Consider the following 15,846-nt stretch of genomic DNA (forward strand, 5'->3'; position numbering starts at 1 on the left):
AGGATAGATCGAGTGAATCCTTAGAAGAGTATAAAGGCAGTAGGAGTATACTTAAGAGAGAAATCAGGAGGGCAAAAAGGGGACATGAGATAGCTTTGGCAAATACAGTTAAGGAGAATCCAAAGGGTTTTTACAAATACATTAAGGACAAAAGGGTAACTAGGGAGAGAATAGGGATCCTCAAAGATCAGCAAGGCAGCCTTTGTATGGAGCTGCAGGAGATGGGGCAGATACTAAACGAGTATTTTGCATCAGACTTTACTGGGGAAAAGGACATGGAAGATATAGACTGTAGGGAAATAGATGGTGACATCTTGCAAAATGTCCATATTACAGATGAGGAAGTGCTGGATGCCTTGAAACACATAAAAGTGGATAATTCCCCAGGACCTGACCAGGTGTACCCTAGAACTCTGTGGGAAGCTAGGGAAGTAATTGCCGGGCCTCTTACTGAGATATTTGTATCATCGATAGTCACAGGTGAGGTGTCAGAAGACTGGAGGTTGGCTAATGTGGTGCCACTGTTTAAGAAAGGTGATAAGGATAAGCCAGGGAACTATTGACCAGTGAGCTTGATGTCGGTGGTGGGCAAGTTGTTGCAGAGAATCCTGAGGGACAGGATGTACATGTATTTGGAAAGGCAAGGACTGATTAGGGATAGTCAACATGGTTTTGTGCACAAGAAATCATGTCTCACAAACTTGATTGAATTTTCTGAGGAAGTAACAAATAGGATTGATGAGGGCAGAGCAGTACATGTGATCCATATGGACTTCAGTAAGGCGATCGACAAGGTTCCCCTTGGGAGACTGATTAGCAAGGTTAGATCTCACGGAATACAGGGAGAACTCGCCATTTGGATACAGAACTGGCTCAAAGGTAGAAGACAGAGGGTGGTGGTGGGGGGTTGTTTTCAGACTGGAGGCCTGTGACCAGTGGAGTGCCACAAAGATCGGTACTTTTCATCATTTATATAAATGAGCATAAGAGGTATAGTTAGTAAGTTTGAAGATGACACCAAAATTGGAGGTGTAGTGGACAGCAAAGTGGACAGATTACAATGGGATCTTGATCAGATGGGCCAGTGGGCTGAGAAGTGGCAGATGGAGTTTAAGTTAGATAAATGTGAGTGCTGCATTTTGGGAATGCAAACTTAAGCAGGACTTATACACTTAATGGTAAGGTCCTTGGAGTGTTGCTGAACAAAGAAACCTTGGAGTGCACGTTCATAGCTCCTTGAAAGTGGAGTCACAGTTAGATAGGATAGTGAAGAAGGCGTTTGGTATGCTTTCCTTTATTGGTACAGGAGTTGGGAGGTCATGTTGCAGCTGTACAGGACATTGGTTAGGTCACTGTTGGAATATTGCATGCAATTCTGGTCTCCTTCCTATTGGAAAGATGTTGTGAAACTTGAAAAGGTTCAGAAAAAATGTACAAGGATGTTGCTAGGGTTGGAAGATTTGAGCTATAGGGAGAGGCTGAACAGGCTGGGGCTGTTTTCCCTAGAGTGTTAGAGGGGTGACCTTATAGAGGTTTATAAAATCATGAGGGGCATGGATCAGATAAATAGACAAAGTTTTTTCCCTGGGGTGAGGGAGTCCAGAACTAGAGGGCATAGGTTTACGGTGAGAGGGCAAAGATATAAAAGAGACGTGTATGGAATGAGCTGCCAGAGGAAGTGGTGGAGGCTAGTACAATTGCAACATTTAAAAGACATCTGGATGGGTATATGAATAGGAAGGGTTTGGAGGGATATGGGCCAGGTGCTGGCAGGTGGGGCTAGATTGCGTTGGGATATCTGGTTGGCATGGACGGGTTGGACCGAAGGGTCAGTTTTCATGCTGTACATCTCTATGACCCTATGAACAGAGTGAAACTGATACATCGCTTTGGATATTCTTGAAGAGAATGATCTCACAGGAGATAGCAGCTACTGTCAAATTCATTGCAACACAGTTCAGTCTGCTCCACAGGGTAAGAGTAATAAGTGAGAGAACGCAATCATTACAGGGGATTCAATTGTAAGGGGAATAGACAGACATTTATGAGATTGCAAATGAGACTCCAGGATGGTATGTTGCCTCCCTGATGCTAAGGTCAAGAATATCAAAGACATTAACAAAAAACAAAGAACAATACAGCACAGGAATGGTCCTTCGGCCTGCCAAACCTACATCGACACATTTTGCCTTTCCATGCTAAAACCGTCTTCACGTACAGGATCCGTATCCCTCCATTCCTTTCCTACTTATGTACTCGTCCAGGTGCTTCTTGAATGCTGCTATTGTGTCGGCTTCCATCATCTCCTCTGGCAGCACGCTCTAGGCACTCACCACCCTTTGTGTGAAAAACGTGCCTTGCACATCTCTTTTAAACTTTCCCCCTTGCACCTTGAACCTGTGACCCCCAGTAATTGGTCCCTCCACCCTTGGAAAAAGCCTCATTCTTTCCACAACATCCATGCCATTCACAATCTTATAAACTTCTATCAGATCGCCCCTCAACCTCTTGCATTTCAGTGAAAACAAACCCAATCAATCCAATCTTCATAGCCAACATCCCCCATACCAGCCAACATCTTGGTAAACCTTTTCTGAACTCTTTCCAAAGCATCCACATCCTTCTGGTAGTGTTGTGATCAGAATTTTATGTAATATTTCAAGTGTAGACTAAGGTTCTATAAAGCTGCAGCATAACTTCTCTATCCTTACACGCAATGCCCCTTTCAATGAATGTAAGCATCCCATAGGCCTTTTTTACTACCTTAAATACCTGTGCTGCCACCTTCAGTGATCTGTATGGACCTGTACACCCAGATCTCTCTGCATATCAATGTTCCTAAGGGTTCTGCCATTCACTGTATAATTTCCACCTGTACTTGACCTTCCAAAATGCACTACCTCATATTTCTTTGGATTAAACTCCATCTGCCATCTGTCTCCTATGACTAAGCCAGTTCTGCATTCTGGAGGGGCACAGTGAAAGCCAGTGGTTGTGGTACATATTAGTACAGATGACATAGGTAAATAAAGGATGATGTCCAAAAGCATAATGTCGGGAGTTAGGAAGTAATTTGGAAAGTTACTTCATAAAAGGTAGTGATTGTAGGATTATTATCAGTGCCACGTGCTAGTCAGAGTAGAAATAGCAGGATACATCAACTGAACATGTGGCTGAAGAGATAGTGTGAGGGGAAGAGTTTCAGATTCCTGGGGCTTTTGGACCAATTAGTCATAGAGTATACAGCACGGAAATAGACCCTTCAGCCCAACTTGTCCATACCCACCATGCGTTTGGCCCATATCCCTCTAAACCTTTCCTATCTGTGTACCTGTCTAAATATCTTTTAAATGTTATAATTGTCCTCACCTCTAACACTTGCTCTGGCAGCTCATTTCATATATGCACCACACTATTTGTGAAAAAGTTGCACCTCAGGTCCCTTCTAAGTCTTTCACCTCTCACTTTAAACCTATCCCCTCCAGTTTTGGACTGGGAAAAAAGCCTTAGCTAGTCACCTTTTCTACGCCTGCTGTGAATTTATATGTCTCTATAAGGTCAGTGCTCAGCCTCCTACACTCCAGGGAAAAAAGTCCCAGTCTATCCAGCCCCTCCTTATAACTCAAACCTTCCAGTCTCAGTAACATCCTTGTAAACCTTTTTTGCACCCTTTCCAGTTTAATAGTATTTTTCCTATAGCAGGGAGACCAGAATTGTACACTGTACTCCAAATATGTACTTACCAATGCCTTATAGAGCTGTAACATGAAATCCCAACTGTTGTACTCAATGCACTGACCAATGAAGGCAAGCATGCCAAATGCCTTCTTCACCACCCTGTCCACCTGTGATGGCAAATTCAAGGAACTATGTACCTGCAACCCTAGGTGTCTTTGTTCAGCAACACTCCCCGGGGCCCTACTATTAACTGTGTGAGCCATGCTCTGGTTTGTCTTACTAAAATGCAACTCTTCACATTGATCAGAATTAAACTCCATCTGCCACTCCTTGTTCCACTAGCCTGGTTGATCAAGCTCCCATTGTACTTTTAGACAATCTTCTTCATAGTCCATTATACCACCAAGTTCTTGGGAAAGTGGGACTAGTACTGGACAGGTTACACCTTGACAGGACCGGAACTATTTGCCAAAGTGGTTGGAGAGGCTTTAAAGTAAAAAGGCAGGGGGATGAAAACATATGCAAGGTGTCTGAGGAAGGTGAATAAAGGACAAGATCCAAAGACAGAAGGGAAAGAAGAAAAGTGATGGACATGACTTGGATCAAACAGGGTCACAATATAAACTAATGGGAATGGAACAAGTTATGTTAAAAAGACATGCTTTAAGCATTCTGCCTAACTGCGTAAAGTATTTGCAATAAAGTATATTAATTAATTGCACAAACAGATGTAAGCAGATATGATATAGTCAGGATTATGAAGAGACAACTGCAGGTTAAACAGGGATGAGAACTGAACATCAGGGTTATTCAGAATTCAGGAATGGCAGACAAAGAAAGAAAAGGCAGTGGAGTTGCAATGCTGGTCAAAGAGAAAATAACCACAATAGTGAGGAAGGATATAATCTCCAATGATGTGGAATATGCATGGGTAGAGCTGAGAAATACCAAAGGGAAAATAACATTAGTGCAAGTTGTTTATGCACCCATAAACTGTAAGGGTGATGTTGGAATGACATTAAAAAGGAAATTAGAGATGCATGCAATAAAGGGACATCTGTAATTATGGGTGACTTTAATCTTCATATAGATTCGATAAATCAATTCCTGGAGGGTATATGAGATGTTTTTCTGGACAAATATGTTGAGGAGCCATATCCTAGACTGGCATTGTGAAACGAGAAAGGAATAATCGACAATCTGGTTGTGGATGGCTCCTTAGGGATGAGTGACCATAAAATTATAGAATCAAGATGGAGAGTGACATTGTTGATTCTGAGATTAGGATTCTGAATCTAAATAAAGGAAACTATGAAGGGATGAGGCAAAAGTTGGCTCTGATAGCTTAGGGCACATTACTTAAAGGGATGATGGTGGTAAGGCAATGGCAAACTTTCAATGGTGACATGAGTGAACTTTAAGAATTCTTCATTCCTGACTGGTGCAGTAAAATGGTCAAGCCACGCTTACAAGGGAAATTTGAGATGGCATTAGATCCAAGGAAGAAGCATAATAATTAGCCAGAAAAAAAAGCAGCCATGAGGAGTAGGAGCAGTTTAAAAATCAGCAAAGGAGGAGAAAGGGGTGGATTAAGAAAGGAAGGGCTGATTATACAGAAAATGGGCCTTAAGATATTTCTGTTTCATCAATGTTTTCCTGTTTCATGTGTTTGTCCTCTCTGGTGGATGAAATTTCAGAAAATCACAAAAATGATAAAACTGTTGGAAACCTGGCTTCCTGGATCCCTGGTCCCATGTACCCCATGTGAAAACAACGTACAAATACAACATTTGATTTTTAATACTGAAAAGCATCATCCTTTATGTCTGCAAATACATCTGTTACCTGGAGCTCCGTTGGTAGTAGAATTCAGAGGAAAAGTTCCACTCCACAGTTTCAGCATAACAATAATGGTGTGTTCTCCACTATGTGAGCATTCATTGTCTTTCAGAAAAATATGTTAAACTGAAGCCCATTCTGCCTGCTCCCATGGATGTAACAAATTCCATGCGACCATATTGAAGATCAAGGGAATTATTCCTCGTATGCTATCCAATATTTATCCCTCAATATACATCAGTAAAATCAGATTAGCTGGTCATTGCTACTTTGTTACTTGTGGAAGTTTGTAGAACACAAATTAATTGCTACATTGCCTCCATTACATCACAGACCATACATCAAAAGAACATTTCATTGGCTGTAAAATGCTTTGAGATGTCTGGTGCTCATGATAAGTGCCTTATAAATGCAAATCTTCCTTATTTTCATTCTCCTCCAACTACAAAAGATTAGAAGCTTAACTCCAAATGAAACCATGCTAGTGGACAAACACTGCTTATCTCTCCACGCTTCAGGCTCTCTGCCTTTATTCCTGATGAAGAGCTTTTGCCCGAAACGTCGATTTTGCCTGTCCTCAGATGCTGCCTGAATTGCTGTGCTCTTCCAGCACCACTGATCCAAAAACAGACATAGGCACTATATTGACAGACGTCTAGTGTGTAGCTTGACCCTTTGGATGTACAAAGTTGGAGTTTTTACTTGGGAAATCGTAGAATCCCTACAGTGTAGGAGCAGGCCATTCAGTCCACACCAACTCTCAGAAGAGTATCTCACCCAGACCCATCCCGTTATCTTATCCCTGCAACCCTGCATTTCACACAGCTAATCCTAGCCTGCACATCGTTGGACATTATGGGCAATCCACCTAGCGTGCATATCTTTGGACTGTGGGAGAAAACCCATGCAGACATAGGAAGATATATGCACACTCCAGTCAGCCAGTTGCCCAAGGGTGGAATTGAACCCAGGTCCCTGGTTCAGCGAGGCAGCAGTGCTAACCACTGAACCACTATGCCGTCCAATGGTCGAGCATCTTTCTAGATTTCGTAAAATGTTTATTAAGCTATAAAGTACTCCTGTGATTCAAATGACATTGCTTGAATTTAGAACTTTACTTACAGACAAAATACCACAAAACGGCTGCAGCTCCTCCAAATATGACCAACAGCAAAAGTATGACCAAAACAGTTCTTGTTGGATCGCATCTCTTCTTAGATTTGTTCAGAAGGCCAGTTTCTGGTTGAGTGTAAAGCTGTGTTGAATGTTCTGGAATTTTTGGATTCAAAACCTCATGGCAGAATTGTGGGTACTGTGCAGATAAGTGTTGGCTTGGTGTACTGTCTGGTGTGGTTAGAACAGCAAGACATACCTGAAAATGATTGTACAACATATATTATTCAACTATTATAGCTAACCTTCTGAAGGTTATCCAAAGATAATTTTGTTTTACTCAAACTTTGGAAAGGGCATAATCCTATTGTTTATTTTTATTGAAGACAAATGTCATGAAACTTTGACTTAATGGCTGAAATGGCATAGTCCATAGATTAGATACCGACATATTAATATCAAACGGATATATAAAGGTTACTTAAATTGCTGTAAAATGTTTAGATGTCCAAATTATATTCCTAATATCCTTAAAAAGGATCAAAAAACTTAGTTATATCTACTGGGTTGAATTTTCTTATGCTGTGAATTAGTAGTATATCAAACATTCCATTAATCTATATGATACACACAGCTAACCGTTAGATTTTATTTCAAAGATCATAATTATTTATATAGAGTTGCTTAGAAATAAATAATGTGGCTTTTGTCAATGGGATTCTATTGTTAGGAATAGAGAATTCTATATTGAACAAAATAGTTCAACTAATTAAAGACTGACAACTATTTCTTCAGCGTGGGAGCTATAATGGCTAGAGGTCCAGCAGTCTCAGTGAAGGGAGAAGTAAGAGTAAGCAGGGAATTAGAAAGGGACCCTAGGTTCCAAAAATGTATTCATAGCTGTTTTTCTGAAACAGAGATGTGACAGATCATTGGAGACTGAGAACAAGATCTCTCTAAAACAAGTGGTTGAAGCTAAATGGAGGAAGGTTACTGAATTATTGATTGCAACCTCCACAGGCCCAAATTGAACAGGAAAAGACTATTTGACCCACAGGGAGTCTGTGTTAAGTCAAAGCACTGTTCCCAATGCAACAGTTGTAGAGGCTGCACTCATGTTTTGTCTGAAAGGTTTCATTTTTTCTCTGTATTATTTTGATGGAGAGGATCAGAACTTCAAGCAGGTAGGGAATGGTAGAAAATTAGGAATCTGAGCAAATGTTTAGAAGCAAAATGGTGCAGAAGTGTGGGCTACAGGCTCATAGATTGCCCAGTTTCTTAAATAAAATAAATAAGAGAAACGTCTATTTCAGTTGCCTAGCTGCCAATTCCATATCTCTCCTTGGCAACAGTCTGAGATAAAGTTAGTCTGCTCATAGTCTGGCCTCTGGATAATAAATGCTGGCCTTGCCAATGACGTCCACATCCAATGACTCAAATCTTTTATAAAATGTCTTTCATAGAATCATAGAATTTTACAATACAGGAGGTCATTCAACCTATTGAGTCTGTACCATTTCCTGAAAAATCCACCCAGCTAGTCCCATTCTCCAGCCCTTTAAATTCATCACTTTCAAATATAGGTCCAGTGGTCTTGTGAAACCTCCACTGGAATCCATCTCCACCACTCTCCATGACAGCACATTCTCAAATGCTAACAACTGAGTAAAGACATTTTTCCTTATCTCACTCTTAGCTCTCTTGCTGACAATTTTAAAATTGTGACCCCTAGTTACTGACATAGCAACTAGTGGAAAGAGATTATCCTTCTTTACACTGTCAAAATTGTTCATAATTTTGAACACCTCAGTAAGGTCACCGTTTAATCTTCCCTGCTCCAAGGAAAATAAACTCAAATTCTTTCATCTTTCCTCATTCCTGGTATCATTCTAATAAATCTCCTTAATGGCCATGCTAAACTGCCCGTAGTGTTAGGTGAAGCGGTAAATGTAGGAGAATGGGTCTGGGGGGGTTACGCTTCGGCGGGTCGGTGTGGACTTGTTGGGCCGAAGGGCCTGTTTCCACACTGTAAGTAATCTAATCTAATCTAATCTAATCTAATCATTCCTTAAATAAGGTGACCAGAACTAAACACAATACCCCAAACATGGTCTGAGCAATGATTTGTAGAGGCGTACCATCAGTTCCACACTTTTATACTCTATGCCTCTATTTAGAAACCCGGGGAACCTATAAGCCTTCTTAACAACTGTTTTAACCTGCCTAGCAACATTCAGAGAATCTTGCACAAGGTCCTCCATTCCTGTACTCTTCTCAAGATGTACCATCGAGTCTGTATTATCTCTCTATGCTTCTACCAAGATGCATTGAGATTCATCTGCCAGGTTTCCACCCATTTGGCCAACTTGTAAATGTCCCTGTGAAGTCGCTCAGCATCATTCTCACAATTCACTACTCTCCCTACTTTAGTATCACCTGCAAATTTAGAGATTTTGCCCGCAACACTCCTCTCCAAATTCTTTACATAAATCAAAAAAAGCAAGGTTTCTAGTACCAATCCCTGGGGAACACCAATATCAATTCATCTCCAGTGTGAGAAATATCCATCTCTATCTACCCTCCACTTTCTATGTTTTAGCCAACTCTAGTTCTTGCTGTCAATGACCCATCAATGCCAAACATTTCCAATTTGCTTACCAACCTGCCATGTGAAACCATAGCAAATGCTTTCTGAAAGTTCAAATAGACAACATCCACAGCACTACATTTATCCACTGTCTGTATCACCTCAAAGAACTCACTAAATTTGTCAGACATGACCTGCCCTGAACAAAATCATATTGACTGTTTAGTATTAACTTATTTCTCTCTTGTGTATATAAGTGTATATTTACCTTATCCCGCATTATGGCCTCCATCAGTTTTCCCGTTAATGATCTCAAGCTGAAAGATTTGTAGTTTCTTGGGTTATTTTATACTCATTTCTTAAACAATACAGCCACATTTACAATCATCCATACCCAGGACTAATCCTGTGTTCAGAGAGGCCTCGAAATTTTCTATTAATGGTCATGTTTAATCCTGAGATGAACATCTGACCTCATATCCATGCTATCATTAAGATCACTCATATCCACCTCCAATAAGTTGCTTCATTTTATCCCGCCTTAGCTCATCTACTGCTGAAACACTCTTCCATGCAATTGTAACCTCTACTTGGCTATTTTAATGCACTCCTTGTTGTACCCTCTATAAAAATATATAGTTATCCAAAACACTGCTGTTCATGTTTTCACTCACTGCAAGTCCTGTTCTCCTTTTAACCCTATGCTTGTTAACCTATGCTGGCTCCCAATCAAGGAATATCTTGATTAAAAATTCTCATCTTTGTTTCCAAATCCAAGACCTTACCCATTCCTATATCTATACTATCCTCAACTTCCACCCACCCCCAGAAATCAGCACTCCCAATTTTGGCTTCTTGTGCATTCCAGTTATAACTACTTCACCAGTGGTGGCCATTGCTGGAGTTGACCAGGTCGCAAGCTTGGGAATCCATCCCTACATCTCTCTGTCCTACTTTCCCTTTTAAGGTGTACAGGTCAATTCCATCCTTGGAGGCCCAGTGAGTCTATGAAAAGAAATAGTCCTGTACAAATGTGAAACTTGATACCAAGAATTCTATTGTTAAGTTGGATGCTTTTGCAGCAAAATTATGACTTTGGTCACATAAGCTGAACTTTTTACTTCAAAGTAGCTTCAATTGTTCTCTCCTGCTGAAGATATAAACTCATAATTTTATAAGTCATAACTTATGATGCAATACATACAAAGCTTTAAAGAAATAAAGGAAACATAAAATTCAACACGTGTAATATGTCTATCTAAATATTATTCAAAATCATACTTTTTTTGTCCACATTACCATTAATTCCACCATTTTTCAGTATTGGTTTTATGTCAATACTTAATTGGATTAAATTGTTTTGTAAAGTATTAGAAGTATCATGTTAATAACATTCACTGGCTATGATAAAGCTCTCGAACTCCAATCACTTTTCCCCATCATTTGTAGTGTCACTTACTTATGACATTTTGATTGATTACAGGTTTTCTATGCTGCGACTCTTTTGGCAAACACTTTATTCAATTGTTGGAAAACTACTTCTTATCACCTTCTGTATTGCACTGCTGCAACTCCAATCCTTTCCATGATTCACTTCGTTGCCTCTTTGTCTCCCAGTTTGGAGTTATTTTTTTCTCCACTGACTGCATTCCTTCAAATGGTCATTTGAGCACTTTTTCAAACTTTTTTTTCCACATTGAAAGGGTTTAAAACATTCCAATTGTGCACACCAGGGTTACAGTGCAGGAGCAGCTATTGTGTCTGCAAGAGCAACACTTCTGGTCCCACCCCTCTACCCATGCCCCACAGCCCAGTAATTCTTGTTTTTCTTTTCAAATAATTATCCAATTGTGTTTTGGAAATCATCATTGAATTTGTCTTCAACACATTCTCAGGCACTATATTCCAGATTCAAATCTCTTTGCCTGTAAAAAGGTTTTTCTTTGTCACTTCGGGTTCTTATGCCATACACCTTAAATCAGAATTATCCAGTTCCCGACCCTTCCACCAATTGGAACTGTTCCTCCCTCTCTCTATTCCATCCAGGCTCTGATGATTTTTTTACATCTTTACCAAACTTCTTCTCAACTTCCTCAGCTCTAAATCAATAGACCCAGTTTCTCCAATCTAAACATGTTACGTAAGTCTCCATCTTGTAGCCATTCATTTGATTTTTTTCTGAACCCTGTCTAATGCCTTCAAAAGATTCTTAAAATGTATGGCTCAAAACTAGACACAATATTTCAAGCAAGACTAAATCAGCGTTTCATAAAGATACACAATAACTTCTTCGTTTTTGCACTCAATATTCCTGTTGCAAAGCCCACAATCCTATATGCCTGATTAACTACTTTCTTCACCTGCCCTACATTCTCCAATGATACATATACATATACCTTATGTAATTAAATTATTTGTACTAAGTTGCCTCCTTCTTCCTCCAAAAAGGCAACACTGTTCTCTGCATTCAATTCCATCTGCCACATTTCCATCCAGTCCAAGTCCTTTTGAAGTCTACTATTATCTTTTGGACAGTTCAAAATGCATTGAAGTTTCTTTGTTGTTGTACAAAAGATAACTCTATTTAAACAGCATCCAAGTCCACACTTCTGATGACAGCTTTACTTCCGTTAACTGCACTCCTTAAAACTCATCCCATTAATTACGAGTTCCTCGTGTTTATTCAAATTCACACCATCACTTGTTCTCTTACTCCATTAAGCTACAGACATTTCTTCAGACTATATTAGATGATAACAGATTTCCTGTTTCTTTTATAAACATACATAAAAGTGAAAAAACTAAGCATAACATAATAACAACACCATAGTTCCATTTCTTTCATGCACATTAAAATTCCAAGTGTACTTTTTCCTGTCCATAAGTTGCTAAGAAGTCACACCTTTCTTTGTAAAATAATCAGGTAGCTGACTGCTGCTATCCACTCAATTCAATTCGGTGGTTTCTCTATTCTCTAGCATTTGTTTTAAATCACACAGAAAATTATTATATATGCAATACTCAATGGTTACTGGTGCTAAATCTTTTTTGTAGAATTTCTTCCAATCTTTTGGCGAGGAAAAATGTCATACCCATTGCTTCACCAAAGGCAAGAGTATCTGCTGCTAAGGTACTTTATATTGCCGGCTTCCCAAACTAAAGGCAACATTTTGCTCACTTTCTTACAAGAAAAATTATATTCCTTCCAGCACTTGAGAATCCATCACACATTTTTGCATAGACTTGCATAAGAAGCAACACTAAAAACAAGATTTATGTTCTTGGATTTTCCCAACGATGTAAACTTCAAAGTACAATGCTCCATTTTATTTTTTTCAATGTTTTATTCACTTGAATATTACCTTGCAATGTATGATTTGTCATTGTTGTATTTAACTTTGTCAATAATGTTGGAAGCAAAACATTAACTCTGTTTGTCTCTCCACAAATGCTGCCAGACCTGTTGGATTTCTCCAGAATTCTCTGTGTTTATTTTAAATTTACAGTATCCACATCTTTTTCTTTTATTCTAATTTATCAAAACAGATACCTGGTCTTGTTTGGGTGCCAGGCCAATTCAGCTGTTCAATCAAACATCACAATTCCTCCATTTCAGTTTTGAAAACTACTGTAACTTTTTGTCAGGCCCTACTTTGTTGAATGGAGCTAATATTTTCCAAATATGATTGCTGATACAAAGTGCCATTGACTTCCTGCCTGATGTCCAACTCAGTGTATATAAAAGGCCCAAAAACATGACATCCAATTTTGAATTCTTCTTTTAAGTCCACTTGTAACAATATTTTCAAATTCACAGCCCCCACCCCACAAGATAAATCATCTATGTGCATCAAAAAGATGCCTAAAAACTATCCCTTATGATACCAATAAATAAAACATAACTGGATCTGTTTTTAACTGAAGGCAACTCATTTTTAATAAGGCAGGTCTTACTGAAAATTACCAATCACCAGATGTATCATTTAGGCCATGCACATATTTATTTAACCACCAGAGTGTCCCTACTGTGTTTAGTGCTTCTTTTGAAAGTCTAAGAAACACTTCTTCATCTGATTTCCTGGCGGAAATGCAGCTTTAATATCAATCGATTTACATTCCCAAGCGTTTGTTGCTAACAAAGCCAGAAAAAAAATAAAAATTGCTTTTCTTGTCATTAGTGACTCTATTCTTAAACTTTGGTCCCCAGGTTTTCTTCAAAACCTTGCGCTGCTAACCTTATTTTAGTATTATACATGACATCAGCTATCACATTTTCCTTGCGCATCTACCTATGTGAAAGGGCTGGTTGTCCCCTATCTGGCACCTCACTATGCACTCTAAATTCCCTCCAATTTTGTAGCTCTTATCATTTAACATATTTTATTAACTCATCTTCTTGTTTGTTTGTGGCTACTAAAATTTGCTGATTTCACATGCTTTTGCTACTGGTGATATTCCTAGTTTTTCTCATAAAATAAGTGTTTAATTGCTGAAGGATGAGAGGATTGTGATAATTTGAAGAGTAAACATCGAACAAGAACTCCTTATAGATGTATTTTTCCCCTTTTCTTTGCTGCGCAAACTAAGATCTTTGAATCAATAGTCGATGTTCCCCATTGTTTTCTCTCATCTCCTGCAGACAGAATTCCTCAAGAAATATCAACTCCTCAATATATTACCCAAGTTATCTTCATTTATCAGCAAAGGCAGTGATTATTGGGAGGCAAATCCATCACTGGAGGCATCACTGGAATGTCTTCTTCCTACATCTACACACGTTTTCGAGATTGATACACTTTTCCAATCCCTCTTCAACAACACTGGAGCCTTCTATTCCAACTACAATTCTATGATCAAACAAGGAGTAATTTGATAATTTCTGATCTGCTATTGATTATTATCAGATAGTATGCTTAGCCCGCAGGGTAGCATTAGAATTGATTTCACTAAAGATTTGCTGAAACTGAAGTAGAATACCACATAAACTATTTAATTGGCAACGTGGCTGTGTTTGATCAAAGAAACAGTGTAGAAGGAAAACACTTCAAAGAACAATTTCTCATGAAAGAACAATTTTTATATCACTTTGTAGTCCCTTTTGGTTAGGTCCAGGTTAACACCAATCAACACAAGTGGTTCTTCCAACTCTATATGGAAAGTTTTATTTAATTTCTCAGTATAAATTCTCAAGATATTCTTAAGAATAGAACATAGAGGCCTTTAGCTAACTTACTAGAGCTGCTACTGGTATTGAGCCAATTAAATTGGTGGATTTTGTCCGAAATGCAGATTGGATTGAAAAGTAAACGATGTGAGAATGAAAAGGCCGAGAAAGATGAGATGAACAGCAGCTCTCAGAGGTGCTTTGAAAAGTGAGCATTTGACATCAGGCAGCAGTGCTCAACTCAGCGTGACCCGTAATCGAAATACCCAAAACATTTAACTGTGATCCCAAAATTATTATGCACAACTATATGTCAAAGCTACATGGCCTTAGTTAATGAATAATTTAACTTTGAAAAGACATATTGGTCAGTCACCGTACGTGCCCATTTGACTTCGGTTTATCTCTAGAAAAAAAAATACCTCGAATGTTTCCACAAGCAGAAGAAACATTTTTTCTCCTCGTGAAATTCCTTTCACCCACCTGGTTGTTGCAGCCAGCAGGAGGCAAGGTTTGATTGGGACAAGTAATACGCTCAGCAGTTTCTGCTCTCATTTTCCACCCAATCTTTCTAAATGCAAAAAAAAAACAAAAACAAATCGCTTCACTTTGTTCTGTTACATTTCTTTGCGAATCACCGCCGAGTGTGACTGTAGAAACGATCTCTTTTTAATTCTTTCTCCTCCTCCTTGCAGTTGGGAGCGGGTCGGGTTACCAGAAACACATCCTGAGGGAGGGAAAGGGGAGGAATCCTCCGCTTGTTTGGATGTGAGGTTTTTGGTTACGGTTGGGTTGCTGCCGGTGGGTAGGAGTTGGCGCACCGCCCATGCCCACACAGCCGCGAGTGAACAAGCTCTGCCTGCCAGTCTTCAGCAAAATCAAAGCGTCGACGAAGCTTTATTGTTAAGATACCTTGTGGATGTGCTGAAGCCGATTGGGACTCAAGTCTGCAAGGAAGAAGCCTGAGGAAATCCAGGGCGAATCCCACTCCTCCAAGTCTTGGCTCGACTTTCCTTTCCACCCGCTTTAATTCTAGTTTGATTTGGTTCAGACGTGCCATTTTCCATTCTGAACCACAGCCCAAAGGATTGTACCAATTCCGGCTTTCCCAGACTAACCAAACGCAACTGCAAAGCCAGTCTTTCCTCCGTGTGGCCTGAGCTGGAGGGGCCTGGTGCTCCATTCTGTGTTCTGGTTGTTCATTCCTTAGGTACCTACATAGTGCCAGTTGGAAAATTATGAGGTCAAACCCCATGACAGTGCTGAGTACAGTGGTATCCTTAAAGAGATTTTATGATGCTGGCCCAAAAGCGATTACTTTGCTTCTCCCCAGCACACACTATTTCCAACTTCCCAATCCTAGATAAGCCACAATTAGAAATTAAGCCAAATTATTGCTGAGCCCCAAAATGATGGCACGCGCACACAGATGCTACTGGGGAATTAGACATTCAACCCTAACACA

General features: G+C 39.6%; 1 protein-coding gene across 2 annotated transcripts in view; it reads right to left on the reverse strand.

Moving 5' to 3' along the window:
- The window catches only part of LOC122555251 (suppressor of tumorigenicity 14 protein homolog), a 142,078-nt gene extending 126,998 nt beyond the window's left edge, over nt 1-15,080 (reverse strand). For both annotated transcript variants that reach the window (XM_087992711.1, XM_043701043.2), the window contains exons 1-2: nt 14,865-15,080; nt 6,640-6,889 (exon numbers count right to left, since the gene is read on the reverse strand). In XM_087992711.1, the coding sequence (XP_087848837.1) occupies nt 6,640-6,889; nt 14,865-14,936 (322 nt within the window). In that variant the 5' untranslated portion in view covers nt 14,937-15,080. The remainder of the gene's footprint in view (nt 1-6,639; nt 6,890-14,864) is intronic.
- Nucleotides 15,081-15,846: the final 766 nt, after the last annotated feature.

Source organism: Chiloscyllium plagiosum, unplaced genomic scaffold (assembly GCF_037043375.1).
Source record: "Chiloscyllium plagiosum isolate Xiang-an unplaced genomic scaffold, Cpla_swu_hap1 HiC_scaffold_12, whole genome shotgun sequence".
Classification (NCBI taxonomy): domain Eukaryota; kingdom Metazoa; phylum Chordata; class Chondrichthyes; order Orectolobiformes; family Hemiscylliidae; genus Chiloscyllium; species Chiloscyllium plagiosum.